Below are 14,746 nucleotides of genomic sequence, written 5' to 3' on the forward strand. Positions count from 1 at the left end.
TCAAGCCTTAATGGTTTTCATATAAAACAATATGACTAATTCTATGATACTAATATTCATGAGAACACAATATGGAAACATCCAGGAATATACAGGGAGAAAAGAGTATAATTAGAGGACACTAGCCTTAAATACATTTCCAAACATAACCATAAGATAAATAATGACAACAATATAATACTGAGACAAGAATTCACAGAAAGGCCAGTAGAAGAGTATATACATCTATGTCTGTGTCTCCATATATCTATCCATGTATGTATGTATGTATGTATCTACCTATCTATTTATCAAATTCATCTATCTATCCATCCATCATCCACCCATCTATCCTGGATGTTAAAGCTGAGACTCACCTGTGCCTGGAGCAGGAGGAAGGAGTTTAGGCTTCTGCCAGGAACGAATGCAGAAACCACCTAGAGGATTGGTGATCCCAATCATAATTCCTTGAGTCCATAGAGGAGCTCATTCAAATGAAATCATGAAGTTTTTCAAAGATTAAAAAAATATAGATTTGTTCTTCTCTGTTTTCAACATTTTATTCATAGAAAAAAAACTAAATATTCACAAAAGTAGAAAGAAGAGAAAACTGAACTAACTGATCATGAAACCATTACAATGATCAACTCATGGCTACTTTTAGAAAATACATTTTAAAACTTAGTCAACTAAGTTTTGAAAGCAACATTATGGCAGCAAAATCACGAAGTTATATTTGAGGCTAAAATAAAACAATATATATTTTGCAAGCATTGGCCATTTTAAGTGTTTTAGAATTTTGGTATTCTCTGGAAATACAGTGTCCATATCCATCACAGCCAGTGACATGCTCCCTTTAATAAGGACAGTTATCTTAAGGAATGTTTCTGTCTTGAGTTCCCTATTTTTATTTTTTGATATTAGTAAGCCTCATGGAGATATAGGAGTTCGATATACATACACATATGTGCCTCCTACTCCTTCCTCATCACAGATGAGGTGCAGGAGTCCTGAGGCACGATTCCACAGGAAATGTCAGGGTAACCCAGGCTCCTAGGCGTCCTCTGCCAGCTGTGGCATGCAGATGAGAGGAAAACGTCTCACTTCAGGAAACAGTCTAATCAGTGTTCTCCTCACAGCTCTGCCATCTCATTGTTTATTCCAAGAGCACTCAGTGCATGGAGTTTCCAGGGGGGTGGATCTGGGGTACAGAGGGGAGCCAGAAAATACTGCACCAGATCCCCTCTTTCCAACCAGTCCTCTGAACTGAGGAGGAAAGGCAAAAAGGAAGGAAATGAAAAGGGACAGGGAGAAGAGCCCTTCCAATTGACACAGATGCCTTGGGCTTTTGCTGGGAAGTTCTCTTTCCCGCCCTTTAGTGGCTGAACAAAACTCAGTTGGGGTCTGCATCAGAGGAGTCACCTAAGGAAGATGTGCTGGAGCCACTGTCCTCAAACTCACAATCTTCGCATTCACTCCCGCTGCTGGAGTCTGAGGAGCTGCTGCCTTCCTCCCCTTCCTCATCTTCTCCTGATCCCCAAGAGGCATGAGCATTGCCCCCAGTGGTCTCTGGTGATTCTGTCTCCGGAGCCTGTAGCCCTGACACCTGTCCAAGCCCTTCTTGCAGACTCCTTGCTGGTGGCGACTGCAGATCTGTCCCTCTGACCTTGGGATCTGGGCCTCCCCTCATGCTCATGTTTTTACGCTTACTATAGGTCGCCTCTCTGTAGGCAGCATACTGTTCAGGAGACAGGGTCTTGAGCCAGTCATCCAGATCCACCTTGTACTGTTTCTGCAGCTCCTCAGCCTGCTGCTTATAATGGTCCTTCTGGCTCTGCGGGACTCGCTGCCAGCGCCTGCCAATCTCCACCCTGCGCTCCCTTGGGGGCACATCTCGCAGCTCCCTACTTGACCACAAATCCCGGTGGAACTTCTCATATCCGTTCATGGGGGGCTTCCGGGGCTCTCCACGGAATATCATCCTCTTGGAAAAACAGCTTCCTAGGGGAGACTTCACTTCTGGCACGTGACTCGGAAACTTCTTTTGGGCCCTGTTTGGGCTCCTCTTGGTTACATCCAATTTGTTGGGGTTCTGGAATAGATCAGGGTGGTCATCCTTGAATTGAGCCAGTTTCTCCTCAAACTCCTGTTTCTCCTTCTGAAAATCTTGAATATATTTGAGCTTTATTTTCTCTGGGAGCTCCTTGTATTTCTTAGACAGAACCTTGGTCAGCTCCTGGTTGCTCAGGTTGGGATATTTTTGGGAGCACTGAGGCCGCTTCTCCATGAAGAAGCGAAGGTAAGCAGTCAGGGGCTTCTTGGGCAAGTCCGGATGTTTCTTACGTTTTTTGCTTCTGTCAGGCTTTTCAACATGTTCCTTGGCTTCCAGGACTAATTCTGTCAAAGTGCGAAATTTTCTCAGGTGATAAGAAACCTCCAACCATTTGAGTTTGCACATTTCTCCAGAATAATCCTTAAAAGCTACTTTTTCCCAGTCCATCTGTGACTGGGTTGTTTTGAATGTGTGGCTGTCATTGGATGGAAGGTTAGTCTCCATGCGGTCCAGTAACTTCACAATGTCTTCTTTGGACCAGTGACTTCGGCCTCTAGACAACGCCATTTCTAGTTCTTGGGGCACTTATCTGGTCCTAGCAATTCAGAAACTTCAGCAGGAGCTCAAACTTTCTCACTTTCAAGGCTTAGCACGTGAGTTATTTCTGGAAGTCTAAAGTGTGGGGAGGTCCATGTTTCTGAGGAGAGAGAGAAGCAATGAATGAGAAAATTACAACCCACTTGGGATATGCCCCCCCCATAATTTAATCACCCTTAACGATGTAAACAATGTAACAATGTAAATGGAAACATAAATGGAAAATTGCCCACTTCTGAGTTGAAATTTATGTTCACATTTTTTCTTTTGTTTTGCTTTTTTTTTTTTTATTAAATTTTTTTTTCAACGTTTATTTATTTTTGGGACAGAGAGAGAGCATGAACGGGGGAGGGGCAGAGAGAGAGGGAGACACAGAATCGGAAACAGGCTCCAGGCTCTGAGCCATCAGCCCAGAGCCCGACGCGGGGCTTGAACTCACGGACCGCAAGATCGTGACCTGGCTGAAGTCGGACGCTTAACCGACTGCGCCACCCAGGCGCCCCAAGTTTTGCTTTGTTTTTGAGAGAGAGAGCTCAGAAACTTGAAAGAGGGGCACACACAGAGAGAGAGAGAGAGAGAGAGAGAAACTCAAGCAGGCTCTATGCTAATCAAGGAACCCTACTTTGGGCACAATACCATAAACCTGGGATTGTGACCTGAGCAGAAATCAGGAGTTGGACACATGACCTACTGAGCCACCCAGGCACCCCACTGTTTCTCATCTTTAAGCCTCAGTCCCTTTTACCATACTGCAACAAGATTTTCCAATTAAGTTTTAGGGCCAAGCCAAATATAAAACTACATGAAATCTAGAACATTCCCTCTAGATATCCCCATTTATATATAAAATAAACATAAAATAAATAAAATAAGTATATAAATTTGTAAATGTCAAAACAATAACATTAATTGAAAGCTCAGGAGTAAACTGGAAAGACTTACATACATAATTTTTGTTAACTAGGCATATTACACCCGCTTAGAAAAGTCTTAAGCCTGCTGATAGTTAAATTACTTATTTTTAAAGAAAAAAGTACTTCTACTAACAAGTTCTTCTACTAACAAGGGTGTGCTCATCTAATGATTGTGTAAATGGTCTCATCAATACTTATAGGAAGATCCACCCAATTGGGTCAGGAGTTTTGTGTTCTCTGGGCTCTCTACTAGAAAACGGGTAACTTTCTGAGTTCCCACAGTCCAGCCAACTTCACAGACTTACAAACAAAACAAACTTGGGCTTTGCCCTTGCAAAGCCTTTAGTTTGGGATCCCTGAAGCTCTTCCCTGATTAGGTTTCTGCAGTAGGCAGGACCAATGGAAGATGTACCTTTCTGTCCTTGATTAGAATAATTCCATTCTCAGTCTCCAGAAACCATATACTGAAATTACCCTCCTGTTGTTGGTTTATCCTTGCCATTAATTTTAAACAATGTGCACATGGCAAATTTTTGTCTGGGTTTCTGGGTCCCCACATTCTTCTCCCATTCATGCTTACACATCTGACTATCTTTCAGTATAGTATTTGAATGTAGGTCCTTCTCTTCAGTGTTAATTTCAGTGTTTGCTTGTGGTCTAGGATCTGATAGTTTCTCATCTTCAGGAGGCCATCTAAATCCTTTCAGTGCTGCTCAAGTTCTTAGTCTACCGAGGCTAAGGTGACCTTTGATATCAAAATGTGAATCATTATACTGAATTCTGGGTTTAGGGAGATGTAATCTCTAAACAAAAACTACAGAGGATTTGTGAAAGCAATCTGATCAAAGTTAAATTGGCTATCAGGAGATCATGATTGCAAGAATGACTTAGTTTTACTTCTACAGCAAACATTGGTGAGACGATAGATCTATTCCCTTGGTGAACACAGTTTACATGAGAGGAGTTCCTGCCTCTTCTCAAAATAAAGCAAATACAGTATCATAAGTTTAATGTACCAGCAAACTGCATTTGTTTCTATGAAATCATTTCATTTTCAAATTTAAAAAATGACTCCATTCCTTCATCTTTTTCATAACTTAAGCTACTTTGTCATCTGATTTTGCTATATATTTTTGGAATAGTTTGGTCCTTAAGCTTTGGTCTGTTGTTTTACTCATTCCTTGGCTGTTTATATAGATTATAAAGACTCACAAATTAGTTTCCAGTCTTGTAATTTTTTATTCTGTGTAGATCGTAAAAATGAGTTAGGACAATCTTATTTTCTTTGTATAAATATATTACGTTCTGTTCTACAAATGGCAATATGCAAGTATGTTAGAGGAAATACTTGGTAATTTACAAGTAGATAACACATTGGATAATTTGGAAAATAACTTGTATTTGACTATTGGCAAATGATTTCAGAAACCTCAGTTTTCTGACATAAAGTTAGAGATGGCAAGAACGAATGGGCTTGCCTTAAAGTGACACTGGTAACTGTGCAGAAATGTCAGAAATTAGAGGGATAGTGTGTTCACTTGGAACAGAAATGAATGAATGTTTTTGCAAAACAGAATTTTTAAATTATGATATGTTTTCTGGTGCTTATTATAATTACATGATTGTTAAATCTTTTCACCATGACAAGGAATGCTTGGTAATAATTCCTAAGGACTTAGAATATGCTGCCATTCTCTCCTCCTTCACAATTGGTTTTCAATGCAAGTGTGTTTGTAATAAAGATAGGAAGGCAAACTAAAAAGCTTGGTATATTCATGTAAGAAGATTCAAGTTGAAATCTGGTCCAGTTTTACAAAGATCAATACTGTTAACACTCATATTCAGAAATTGATTTCGGTGACAGATTCTGTTTGAAATAAAAAACATCAAGGAGAAAATTTAGTTTTATGACTGTCTTATGTATGCACATTTTTCTGCATTTTAATCAATGGGTTGCAATAAAGGCATTTTTCTGGATCATGGATGAGGGACAGAAGACATACAGATGAGTGGCGTTGTATAGATTTCTTCATCAATTTAAAAAAATATATTATCTCTTATAATGATGTTATTTTACTAACCATTATATCCCCAACCTGACAGACTGTTCTTGGAACTGTAAACTTATCAGAAAATTCTTGTTGATTTAATTAATTCAGTTGCTTAGAAAGCCCAGATTGCTTGCTTTTGCCTATTGTAGTGTCTTGGAGAGTAATGGCTTACTGATTTTATTGGGTCAAAGGTGGGATTTCTGGCTCCAACATTTAGTAGCAGTGTAATTTTAGACAAGAAATCATGATTGGATGGTTTTGACACTTAAATGAAAGTAGATGAGCTTAGTGAACTGCCCTTTGTTAAACCAATCACTGGCTAGTCACATTATTGATTGATATTTCAGACCAATCAGGACCCACCCCTGCAGCTATAGATTGGATCAAAGTCCTGAAGTGCATGCTTTTTGGAGGAAATTAACAAAACAATACTCACCAAAACTCTTTCATACAGGAGGAAGAGGGTTGGAAAGGCCTATGCCTGTTGGTTACACAACAAAGCTTTCTTACAGGAATTTTATTTATTTATTGCAAGTATACAAATATATTTGGCAACTGGAACCCATATGACTATCAAGCATGGATTTAACTAGTAAGGTAATTAATGTGGTAATTAGGTCACCATTGGGTCAATGTTTAAGCAGCTGCAATAGAAGTTAGGTTTTAGTTGCCTAGTATATATTTAGTTATGGTAATTGCTTTCAATTGTTTATCTACAAAAACTTTAATAATATTAAAACAAATAATTTTATCAACATGCTTAAAACCATGGAATTCTTGTAATCTGTGCCTTTCTGACTAAAGTATCTTGTTACTAAAACAACTTTCTTTTCCTTTTCTTTTTTAATGTTTATTTTTGAGACAGAGCGGGGGAGGGGCAGAGAGGAGAGAGTATAGAGGATCTGAAGTGGGCTCTGTGCTGACAGCTGAGAGCCCCACTCGGGGCTCAAACTCATTACCTATGAGATCATGAGCTAAGTTGAAGTCAGATGCTTAACCAACTGAGCCACCCAGGTGCCCCGAGAGTATCAAAGTAGAGGAGATACTCTCTTTTTATCAATATAAGGCTAGTTTGCACATAGCAGGAGTGCTTTCTTGAACAGGATTTTGGAACGAATTACTGAACTGAATGGCAAACCCTCACTCCCCTTTTTTGGGAAATGAATATGTTCCTCTTGCCTTATTGCAAAGAGCCCCTCTTTATGAAGTGACATAAATAGTCCACAAATATTAAGACCAAAACATGCACAGAAATCTTATATGTGTATATAAATATATGTTCATGCCTGTCATCTACTATAGCTTATTTTTTTGTCCTGTATCTTAGTCTTCTTTATCCATTTTATTTTTACTATCAACTGATTTTATTTTTTATTTTAAAAAATATTTATTTATTTATTTGTTTTGAGAGACAGGGAGAGAGAATGTGTGCACGCACGCGCAAGTGGGGAAGGGGCAGAGAGAGAGAGAGAGACAGAGCGGGAATCCCAGCGCACAGGGCTTGATCCCAGAAAATGAACCATGAGACCATGACCTGAGCAGAAATCAAGAGTCGGATGCTGAACCGACTGAGCCACCCAGGTGCTCCTACTATCAACTGATTTAAAATTTTTTTTTTTCAACGTTTATTTTTTATTTTTGGGACAGAGAGAGACAGAGCATGAACGGGGGAGGGGCAGAGAGAGAGGGAGACACAGAATCGGAAACAGGCTCCAGGTTCCGAGCCATCAGCCCAGAGCCCGACGCGGGGCTCGAACTCACGGACCGCGAGATCGTGACCTGGCTGAAGTCAGACGCTTAACCGACTGCGCCACCCAGGCGCCCCAACCCCTCAACTGATTTTAAACAAAACTGATACTGACTTCATTAGAGCGGATGCACTTATTAGCACCTTCACAATATAAAAATTAAAATAGTAAAATTTGGGAGTGTTAAAGTTAGGGTTACAGGTGACCAAAAATTGACACTTATCTCAACAGTAACAAACACAGTTTACTAAAACATGATGTACATTTTTCTATCAGAATAACCTATGACTTCACCATCAAGTAAGACTAACAACTTTCTGTTCTCAATCATTTAGATTCATTTGTAAGAGAAATTGCAAGGGGAAAAATATCTTTGTTTAAATTTGAGGGGGACATTTTAGTAATAGACTCATATTAATACTGTTGATATGTAGAAGAATTGCTTAGTATTTTCCTGATTCCTTTAAGAACTGTTCTTTGGTTTTTTTCTTTTGGTTTTATTATTTTTTTTAACTTTTAAAAATCTACTGTTTTTTGTGGTTTTTTTTTTTGGTGGTTTTTAAAAATGTTTATTTATTTTCAGAGAGAGAGAACAGGGAAGGGGCAGAGAGAGAGAGGGAGAAAGAAATCCCAGGTAGGCTCCACACTGTGAGCACAAAAGAGACTAATGCAGGTCTTGATTTCATGAACCATGAGATCATGACCTGAGCCAAAACCAAGGGTCAGATGTGTATCTGACTGAGCTACCCAGGTGCCCCTTTTTAGGTTTTAAAGTGGAGTCACTTGGATCTGGGCATTCTTGGAAGCAAAATGACTTAGAAATTAATATTTTGTGCTAAGAGAAGAAATATTTCACAAGAACAAAAAGCTTGAATGTTTTTCTTTTAAATTTTGAAATCACAGATAGTTTATATGAATTCAGATATTAAGTCAACTCAGAAATGGGCTAGGAATTTTTAAACTGGTTTTGACTAGAATATTCTTTTCTTTACATAGTGGAGATTTCCTTCAATAAAGAAATAACTGATCATGATATCAAACTGATTGTGTGAGAAGTTTGAGGTGTAGGCATGACTGTCAAGATGCATCTTTAAATTCTGAAAGATCTAACTATTGTCCTGTGTGGAGAACATCAAGACATATTATGGATGATGACTTCACCTCTGGAAAACAGTATTGAGAGCTGGATGTGGGTCACTGTTGGGAGTAAGCTCTAGGAGTCTATAAGGATTCTTGGATAAGGAAGAATGGCCCACTGATGGAATCTGAGGATACATTTCTTCTTTTATGTGTGAAAGGATAATTGTTACAGTCTCCTGTCCAGTTTCCTAGTGTTTGTCAGCAAAGAAATCTCTGGGCCAGTTGGTATATGTTCCTTGACTTTTGATTCCATCTTTTTTTTTTGTTCCATCTTCTTTAAGTTAAAATCATCTCTGTGGCCCACTTATCTAGAATACATGCTGTGGTTGCACACCTGGTTTGGGAGTTTGCTGGAGTTACAAAAATACACGAGTGTGTGATTCCAGCTCAATGGTATAAAGTAGGAACACAGAGTTTGCCCATCATAGACAGACTTGGTTATCTACAATGCCCCTGTCATTCTGAAACTTCTTCTCCCATCTCTTAATCTAGTATGTCCTACACTTCAGTTCACCTTCAGAAGAAAAATAAAAATCTGTTTTAGGGGGAAATCTCCCCTGACCCTCAGGACCAAGATAGGCCTTTCTTTATATGAACTCCAAATATATTTGACTGTATCTTTTCCAGTAGTGGAAATTGCAAGAAATATAGAAAGTGTTCATTACCCCAGCAGGTAACCTAGTGTCTAGGAGACAACATGCATTTAACAGATATTTGATGAGTGAGCCAATTCATAAACGAGTGACATGATTGCCTTATTGGCAGCAGGGTCTGACTACACTACACTACCCAATAATTGCTACAGTTTACATACTATATACTCTGTTTGCCATAGTCCATATCTGAAAGGTAGTTCTGAAATACATATGATTCCACACATTTCTGACTAATAATTGAGACTAGCCATTAGAAGGAATTCTGTCAACCATTGAAAATGACATAGATTAATAGAGGATATGAAATGTTGAGGATAATAGGGAATGAAGAAGAGACTGTCCACGGTTCTCAAAATTTCATTCGGCTCCCTCAGCATCATAATCACCCGAGCCTTGTTTCAAATACCAGTTGTGGGCTCAAACCCAAGACCTACAGAATCAAAAATGTTACATGAGGGGGGATGAAATCGTGGTTTATCAGTCATTCCAGGTAATTCAGATGAATGCCAAACTTTGGGAAACACTGAATGAGGCTGGTTTACAGATACGAAGGCCGAGTAAATTTCTTACACCTGAGAGCTAGAGTATCACTAGACACACTTTGATTCAGTAATATTGATTAAATATTCTTTAATGAAAAAAGTATAATAGTGGAGATTAAGATCCTGAAGAGAATGTTGAGGACTTCAAAAACAAAGTTGGATAGTCATATTTCTGGATTCTTGACTACTTAAATAGAGGAAAAAAATTTTTTCTTTATCTTGGAAAATTCAGATACCACATAGCATTGAAAAAATACTGTATGTATGTAGTTGAAAAAGTAGTGAGTTTAATTTATTTTCCTGAAGATTACTCAAAAAAGACACTGCAATCAGATTTTTAGGTATGTTGTTTTTTGGGTGTATTTCAAATTCTGGAAATACGTGATGAGAAGATCGCAATGTATTACATGCAAATACATACTAGATACTTATGCATATACACTTTATACTAAATATGGATGTTGGCAATAGTAGAGCAGCATTCTTCTATGGGTCAAAACATCATTAGGCATTCTGAGATATCAGTGACAAATGTTATGGTCTCGACACACAATTAAGAGGTGAGACACTGGTACAGAGATGGACAAGAAGCCCACAGAAACCAAAGAAGAAGCCTAAGACTCACTTGTTATATGGAAATGTGATTTTTTACTGAATAGGTAGGCATTGCCAATGGATTAAAAAAGAGAAACTTCCCAGTGAGTATTCTGTGTCACTTCACAAAAATTAATTCCAGGTACGTTCAATATGAAAAAGCAAATTCATCATTTTAAAAGATGTGAATACAGGAAAATATCTTTTTGGTTCTATGTTAGAAAGGGATTTCCCAGTGAAGAAACAAAAAACACAATTGAAACAAGGTAACTACTGATCAATTTAACTACAAAACTTTTAAGGACATCTGTTCTCAAAAGACACCCTAATGGAAGTGAAAAAAATGAGAAAAAAATACTGTAAGACATAAAACTAGTTAAGGATGAATATCCAAAATATGTAAAGATTCCTTCCAATCTGGAAGAAAAATAAAGACAGCGCCTTCCCCCTAGGAAAAACATCTGAAACTGTTACTTCACAGGAGGAGAAGCAATAAACGTGAAGATCTTCTCAACCTCATTTATAGTTAGAGACATAAAATTAAAATGACAATCACTACCATCAGATGAGCATTTAAAAGTTAATAAATTAAAATGACAATCACTACCATCAGATGAGCATTTAAAAGTTAATATATTAAGTTTTGGTAATGAGGTGAAGCAACTCTCCTGGCTGAGATGAGAGATATTTGCAGGACGAGGGGGGGACCGGTCTGGGGGGGTTACAATGGTGGGGGGGGGTTCTAGGCAAGGTTTGGGTGCTCTGGGTCCAACATTTCCCCAACCTCGCCTGGAGGCAGAGGGTGAGCTGGAGGCCAGAGGGTGGCTATTCCAGAAGCTGGAGACCAGGGCTGCCTCTCATGCCTGTGCTGGAGTCACGGAGCCACGCGCCCCCCACAGGGCATCAAGGGCGCTGCACTGAGCAGGACAGGCAGGGAGGCTCTCTTAACAATTCCGGAAGCTACAGCAGGGAGACTGGAGAAGTGGCTTGCAGTTCCTGCCACACCCTGCTGTTACCTATTTGAAAAATGATTTTTCCCTCGTGTTCTGGCCTCAGTGGCTCTAACTTCTGCATCTTCTAGACACACGCGGGACCCTGGATGGCACCTCCCTGGAGCCCAGGCCCTGGCTTTACCCAAGGGCTGTGCTGGACTTTGGGCCAAAACCAGGGTCCCTACCTTGCCACATGTCTGGTAGTGACAGTGCAGACATCAGGTGGCCGGCCCTTTGAGGATTTTAAAGGCTTAGGTCGTATTTATTTCCAGAATGAATTCTCCTTAGAGGAACTGACCCCTGGCACTTGGGGTACAGTGGGGGATGTTCCACACCCAAGAAAGATTAGTGAAATCTGGGGAGAGTATTTCCAGCCCCCCCCCCCCACCTTAGACAGGGCCCAGGAATCCCTAGGAATGGGCAGCACTCAAAGGAATCTGAGAACTCTTGTCCAAAGGCTCTGGGCAGTACCTGCTTGACATGCTTGACAGGTCTGATTTGGAGCTCCTGATGCCCCCGACAAGGGAGGTGGGAGCTGGCTTTGTGCCAGGGGTACTCATTCCCTGCATGGGAGGGTCTCACACCTGAGGGGACACTAGATGAGACAGGGGACAGGGTCATGATGGACCTTTGTGGCCAAGAGCTTGGAGATTCCTGGCCTCCTCTTCTCGAAAGGCCTGACATTTGCCCCTTTTACCCTAAAAAAGCTGTACATTCCCTGTTTCTTTCCCTTCTGAGTAGAATCTGGTATTTAGTGATGACCCATACTGGATTCTCTTCCCATCAGGTACTTCCTAATAATGGGTATATTGGAGATACTTGTCATACATACCCCGACACCTTGTAGTGGGGCCCAGTGCTTACAACACTATAAGTGCCTAGAACCTAGTTTCCAGAAACTCTTATGCAAGACCCCAGCCCCACTCCACCACTGCCAAAGCCTGCTTACCTAACTCACCCAGGAGAATAAATACACAGTAAAAATCAAAGGGAGTCATTGTTTCTCAAGCCTAGCAGCTCTAAGCACACAGACAGACAGACACAAACATACCCTGGTGGGGAGGGGATGGGGGGAGGGGAGAGGGAAAGAGAAGACACTAAAACATACCAAAAGAGGTGGAGATCAACAGACATCTTAATGAAAAGAAGGTAATATTAGAAGCACATTTGTGCCAACTAACTCGACAGCTTAGATGAAATGGGCAATATTGATGAAAGAGACACAATACCTGGGGTGCCTGGGTGGCTCCGTGGGTCAAGCGGCTCAGATAGGTAAGCATCTGACTCACGACTTTGGCTCAGGTCAGGACGTCATGGTCATGATCTCACGGTTGTGAGATTGAGCTCTGCCTCTGGCTCCATGCAGGGTGTGGAGCCTGCTTAAGATTCTCTCTCTCCCTTTGCCCCTCCTCCTCTTGTTCTTTCACTCAAAAAACCAAAACACTTAAAAAGAAAAAGAAAGAAAGAAAGAAAGAAGGAAAGAGACACAATACCAACACTCACTGAAGATAAAAACTGATACATTTTCAAAAATGTTTTATAAAAATAAACCCTCTATATCCATTAAAAAATTTGAAATTTTAGTTTATAAGTCTTCCCACAGACTTATGTTTAAGCAAAAGGGAGTAGTGGGAACCTTATTGCCTCTCCTATTTTTATATTTATTTTCTCTGAAAAAATGTTTTTTGTTTTGTTTTGTTTTTCTTTCCTTTTTTTATATTTAAATTTTAGTAGTGCAATGTTGGTTTCAGGACTAGAATTCAGTGATTCATCACTTACATTTCTTTCCGATTTTATCTCAATTAATAACAACATTAACAGCACAAAAAGCTGTAGAACAGCAGCTTTCAGACATTAGCCAACAGGCAGCACAGAGAAGAAAGAAATGAGGTGATTCAGTGTAGATCCATGCCTACCGCCTGGCAATTTCTAGACCTCAGTGTTGAGACAGGAAATCCTGAGTGGAGTTGTGGGTTCAGGGAGTTCAAGGCGATTGGAGTTCCCAGGACTGAGTACTGGGTTGAAAGGAGAGCTACACACACACACACACACACACACACACACACAGATCTGTAAAGGGGCACACAGCTAGAATCTATAGCTGAGTGCAGATCAGTTAAGTCATATTAGGAAAATACTTGATCAAGAAAAGATGACAAAACCCACGAAACAATACCTGCAGCTCTCACAGGGCTGGGAATAGTTGATGTTCCCCTCATCCACAGCAGAAAGTCGTTACACTACACAGGATATAGGGTAGAGTACTCAGAAGGGTATTGCCCCACTGCAGGGGGGTAGATTCAGCCTAGATTAAAAACTTCTCTGGTCCTGGGGCACCTGGGTGGCTCAGTTGGTTAAGCATCCAAATCTTGATTTTGGCTCAGGTCATGATCTCACAGGTTGTGAGATCAAACCAGCACCCGTGGGACTCTGTATTGACTGTGCGGAGCCTGCTTGAGATTCTCTCTCTCTCCATCTCTCTCTGCCCCTCCCCCACTTGCACACACATGCATACACATTCTCTTTCTCTCCCACTCTCAAAATAAATAAATAAACTTAAATTTTTTTTCTCTGGTCTTACTTTACACTGTTTAAAATAAAGCCTTGAAAGCAGGATTTCTCCCAGAGTTAACCCCCCTCCACACTCCCAGGCCATAGAACTGTGGCAACATAAAGGGTTTCACATCCCACTATAGACCTGGTGATATTTTGGGTAATACCACTGCAAAAGTTGATCATTCATGATCTTTTCCTCAAGAAACTTACATTTAAGTAAAAAGCATTTACTATACTGCTGTATGTGCAGGGGTAGACAAGAGAATGAAGGGGTGTCAAGGGTAAACGTGTTTATATAATTTCCAAGAGAAGATAATATTAAAGAAAAACATTTTGGAATCTGAAGACTATAATTCACTTTTTTAGCCATGGCCTACATTAGAAGAGCAGATTTTCAATAACTGATCATTTGATGTAGTGAAAGTAGAGTGTTTTCATTCTAAGATCCTTCCCTGGGTGAAGCACCAAGATCTATCATTGACTAAACACGAAAATGTTTTTAAAAGACTGACTAGGATGCACGTCTAGTCAAGATGGAGAAAACTTTGATAGTTGCCTAAACTTACCAGAAAATATAGCATTTCTTTTACAAAAATGTTTATGATGCCTAGGGTGCCTGGGGTGGCTAAGTTGGTTAAACTTCTGACTTCAGGTCAGTCATGATCTCACAGTTCGTGAGTTTGAGCCCCGAGTTGGACTCTGTGCTGATAGCTCAGAGCCTGGAGCCTGCTTCGGATTCTATATCTCACTCTCCTCTCTCTCTGCCCCTCACCTGCTTGTGCTCTCTCTTTCTCTCCCCAAAATAAATAAATAAACATTTAAAAAAATGTGTATGATGCCTTCTAGGAGTCAATCATGTAGTACACACCAACTGTGTGATCATTAAATCCACAAAAGATCATAAATCTTTCAATTATGCATATG

The 14,746-nt window shown here is 40.1% G+C and overlaps 1 protein-coding gene across 1 annotated transcript; it reads right to left on the minus strand.

The window, feature by feature from the left end:
* Positions 1-1,372: 1,372 nt before the first annotated feature.
* Positions 1,373-2,611, minus strand: UBTFL1 (upstream binding transcription factor like 1). Its single transcript, XM_047070231.1, has one exon. The coding sequence runs from the start codon at positions 2,597-2,599 to the stop codon at positions 1,373-1,375; it is 1,227 nt and encodes a 408-aa protein (XP_046926187.1). The 5' UTR covers positions 2,600-2,611.
* Positions 2,612-14,746: the final 12,135 nt, after the last annotated feature.

This window comes from Lynx rufus, unplaced genomic scaffold (genome assembly GCF_022079265.1).
Source record: "Lynx rufus isolate CCGP_SWC_20201006 ecotype Redwood Valley unplaced genomic scaffold, mLynRuf1.p SCAF_9, whole genome shotgun sequence".
Classification (NCBI taxonomy): domain Eukaryota; kingdom Metazoa; phylum Chordata; class Mammalia; order Carnivora; family Felidae; genus Lynx; species Lynx rufus.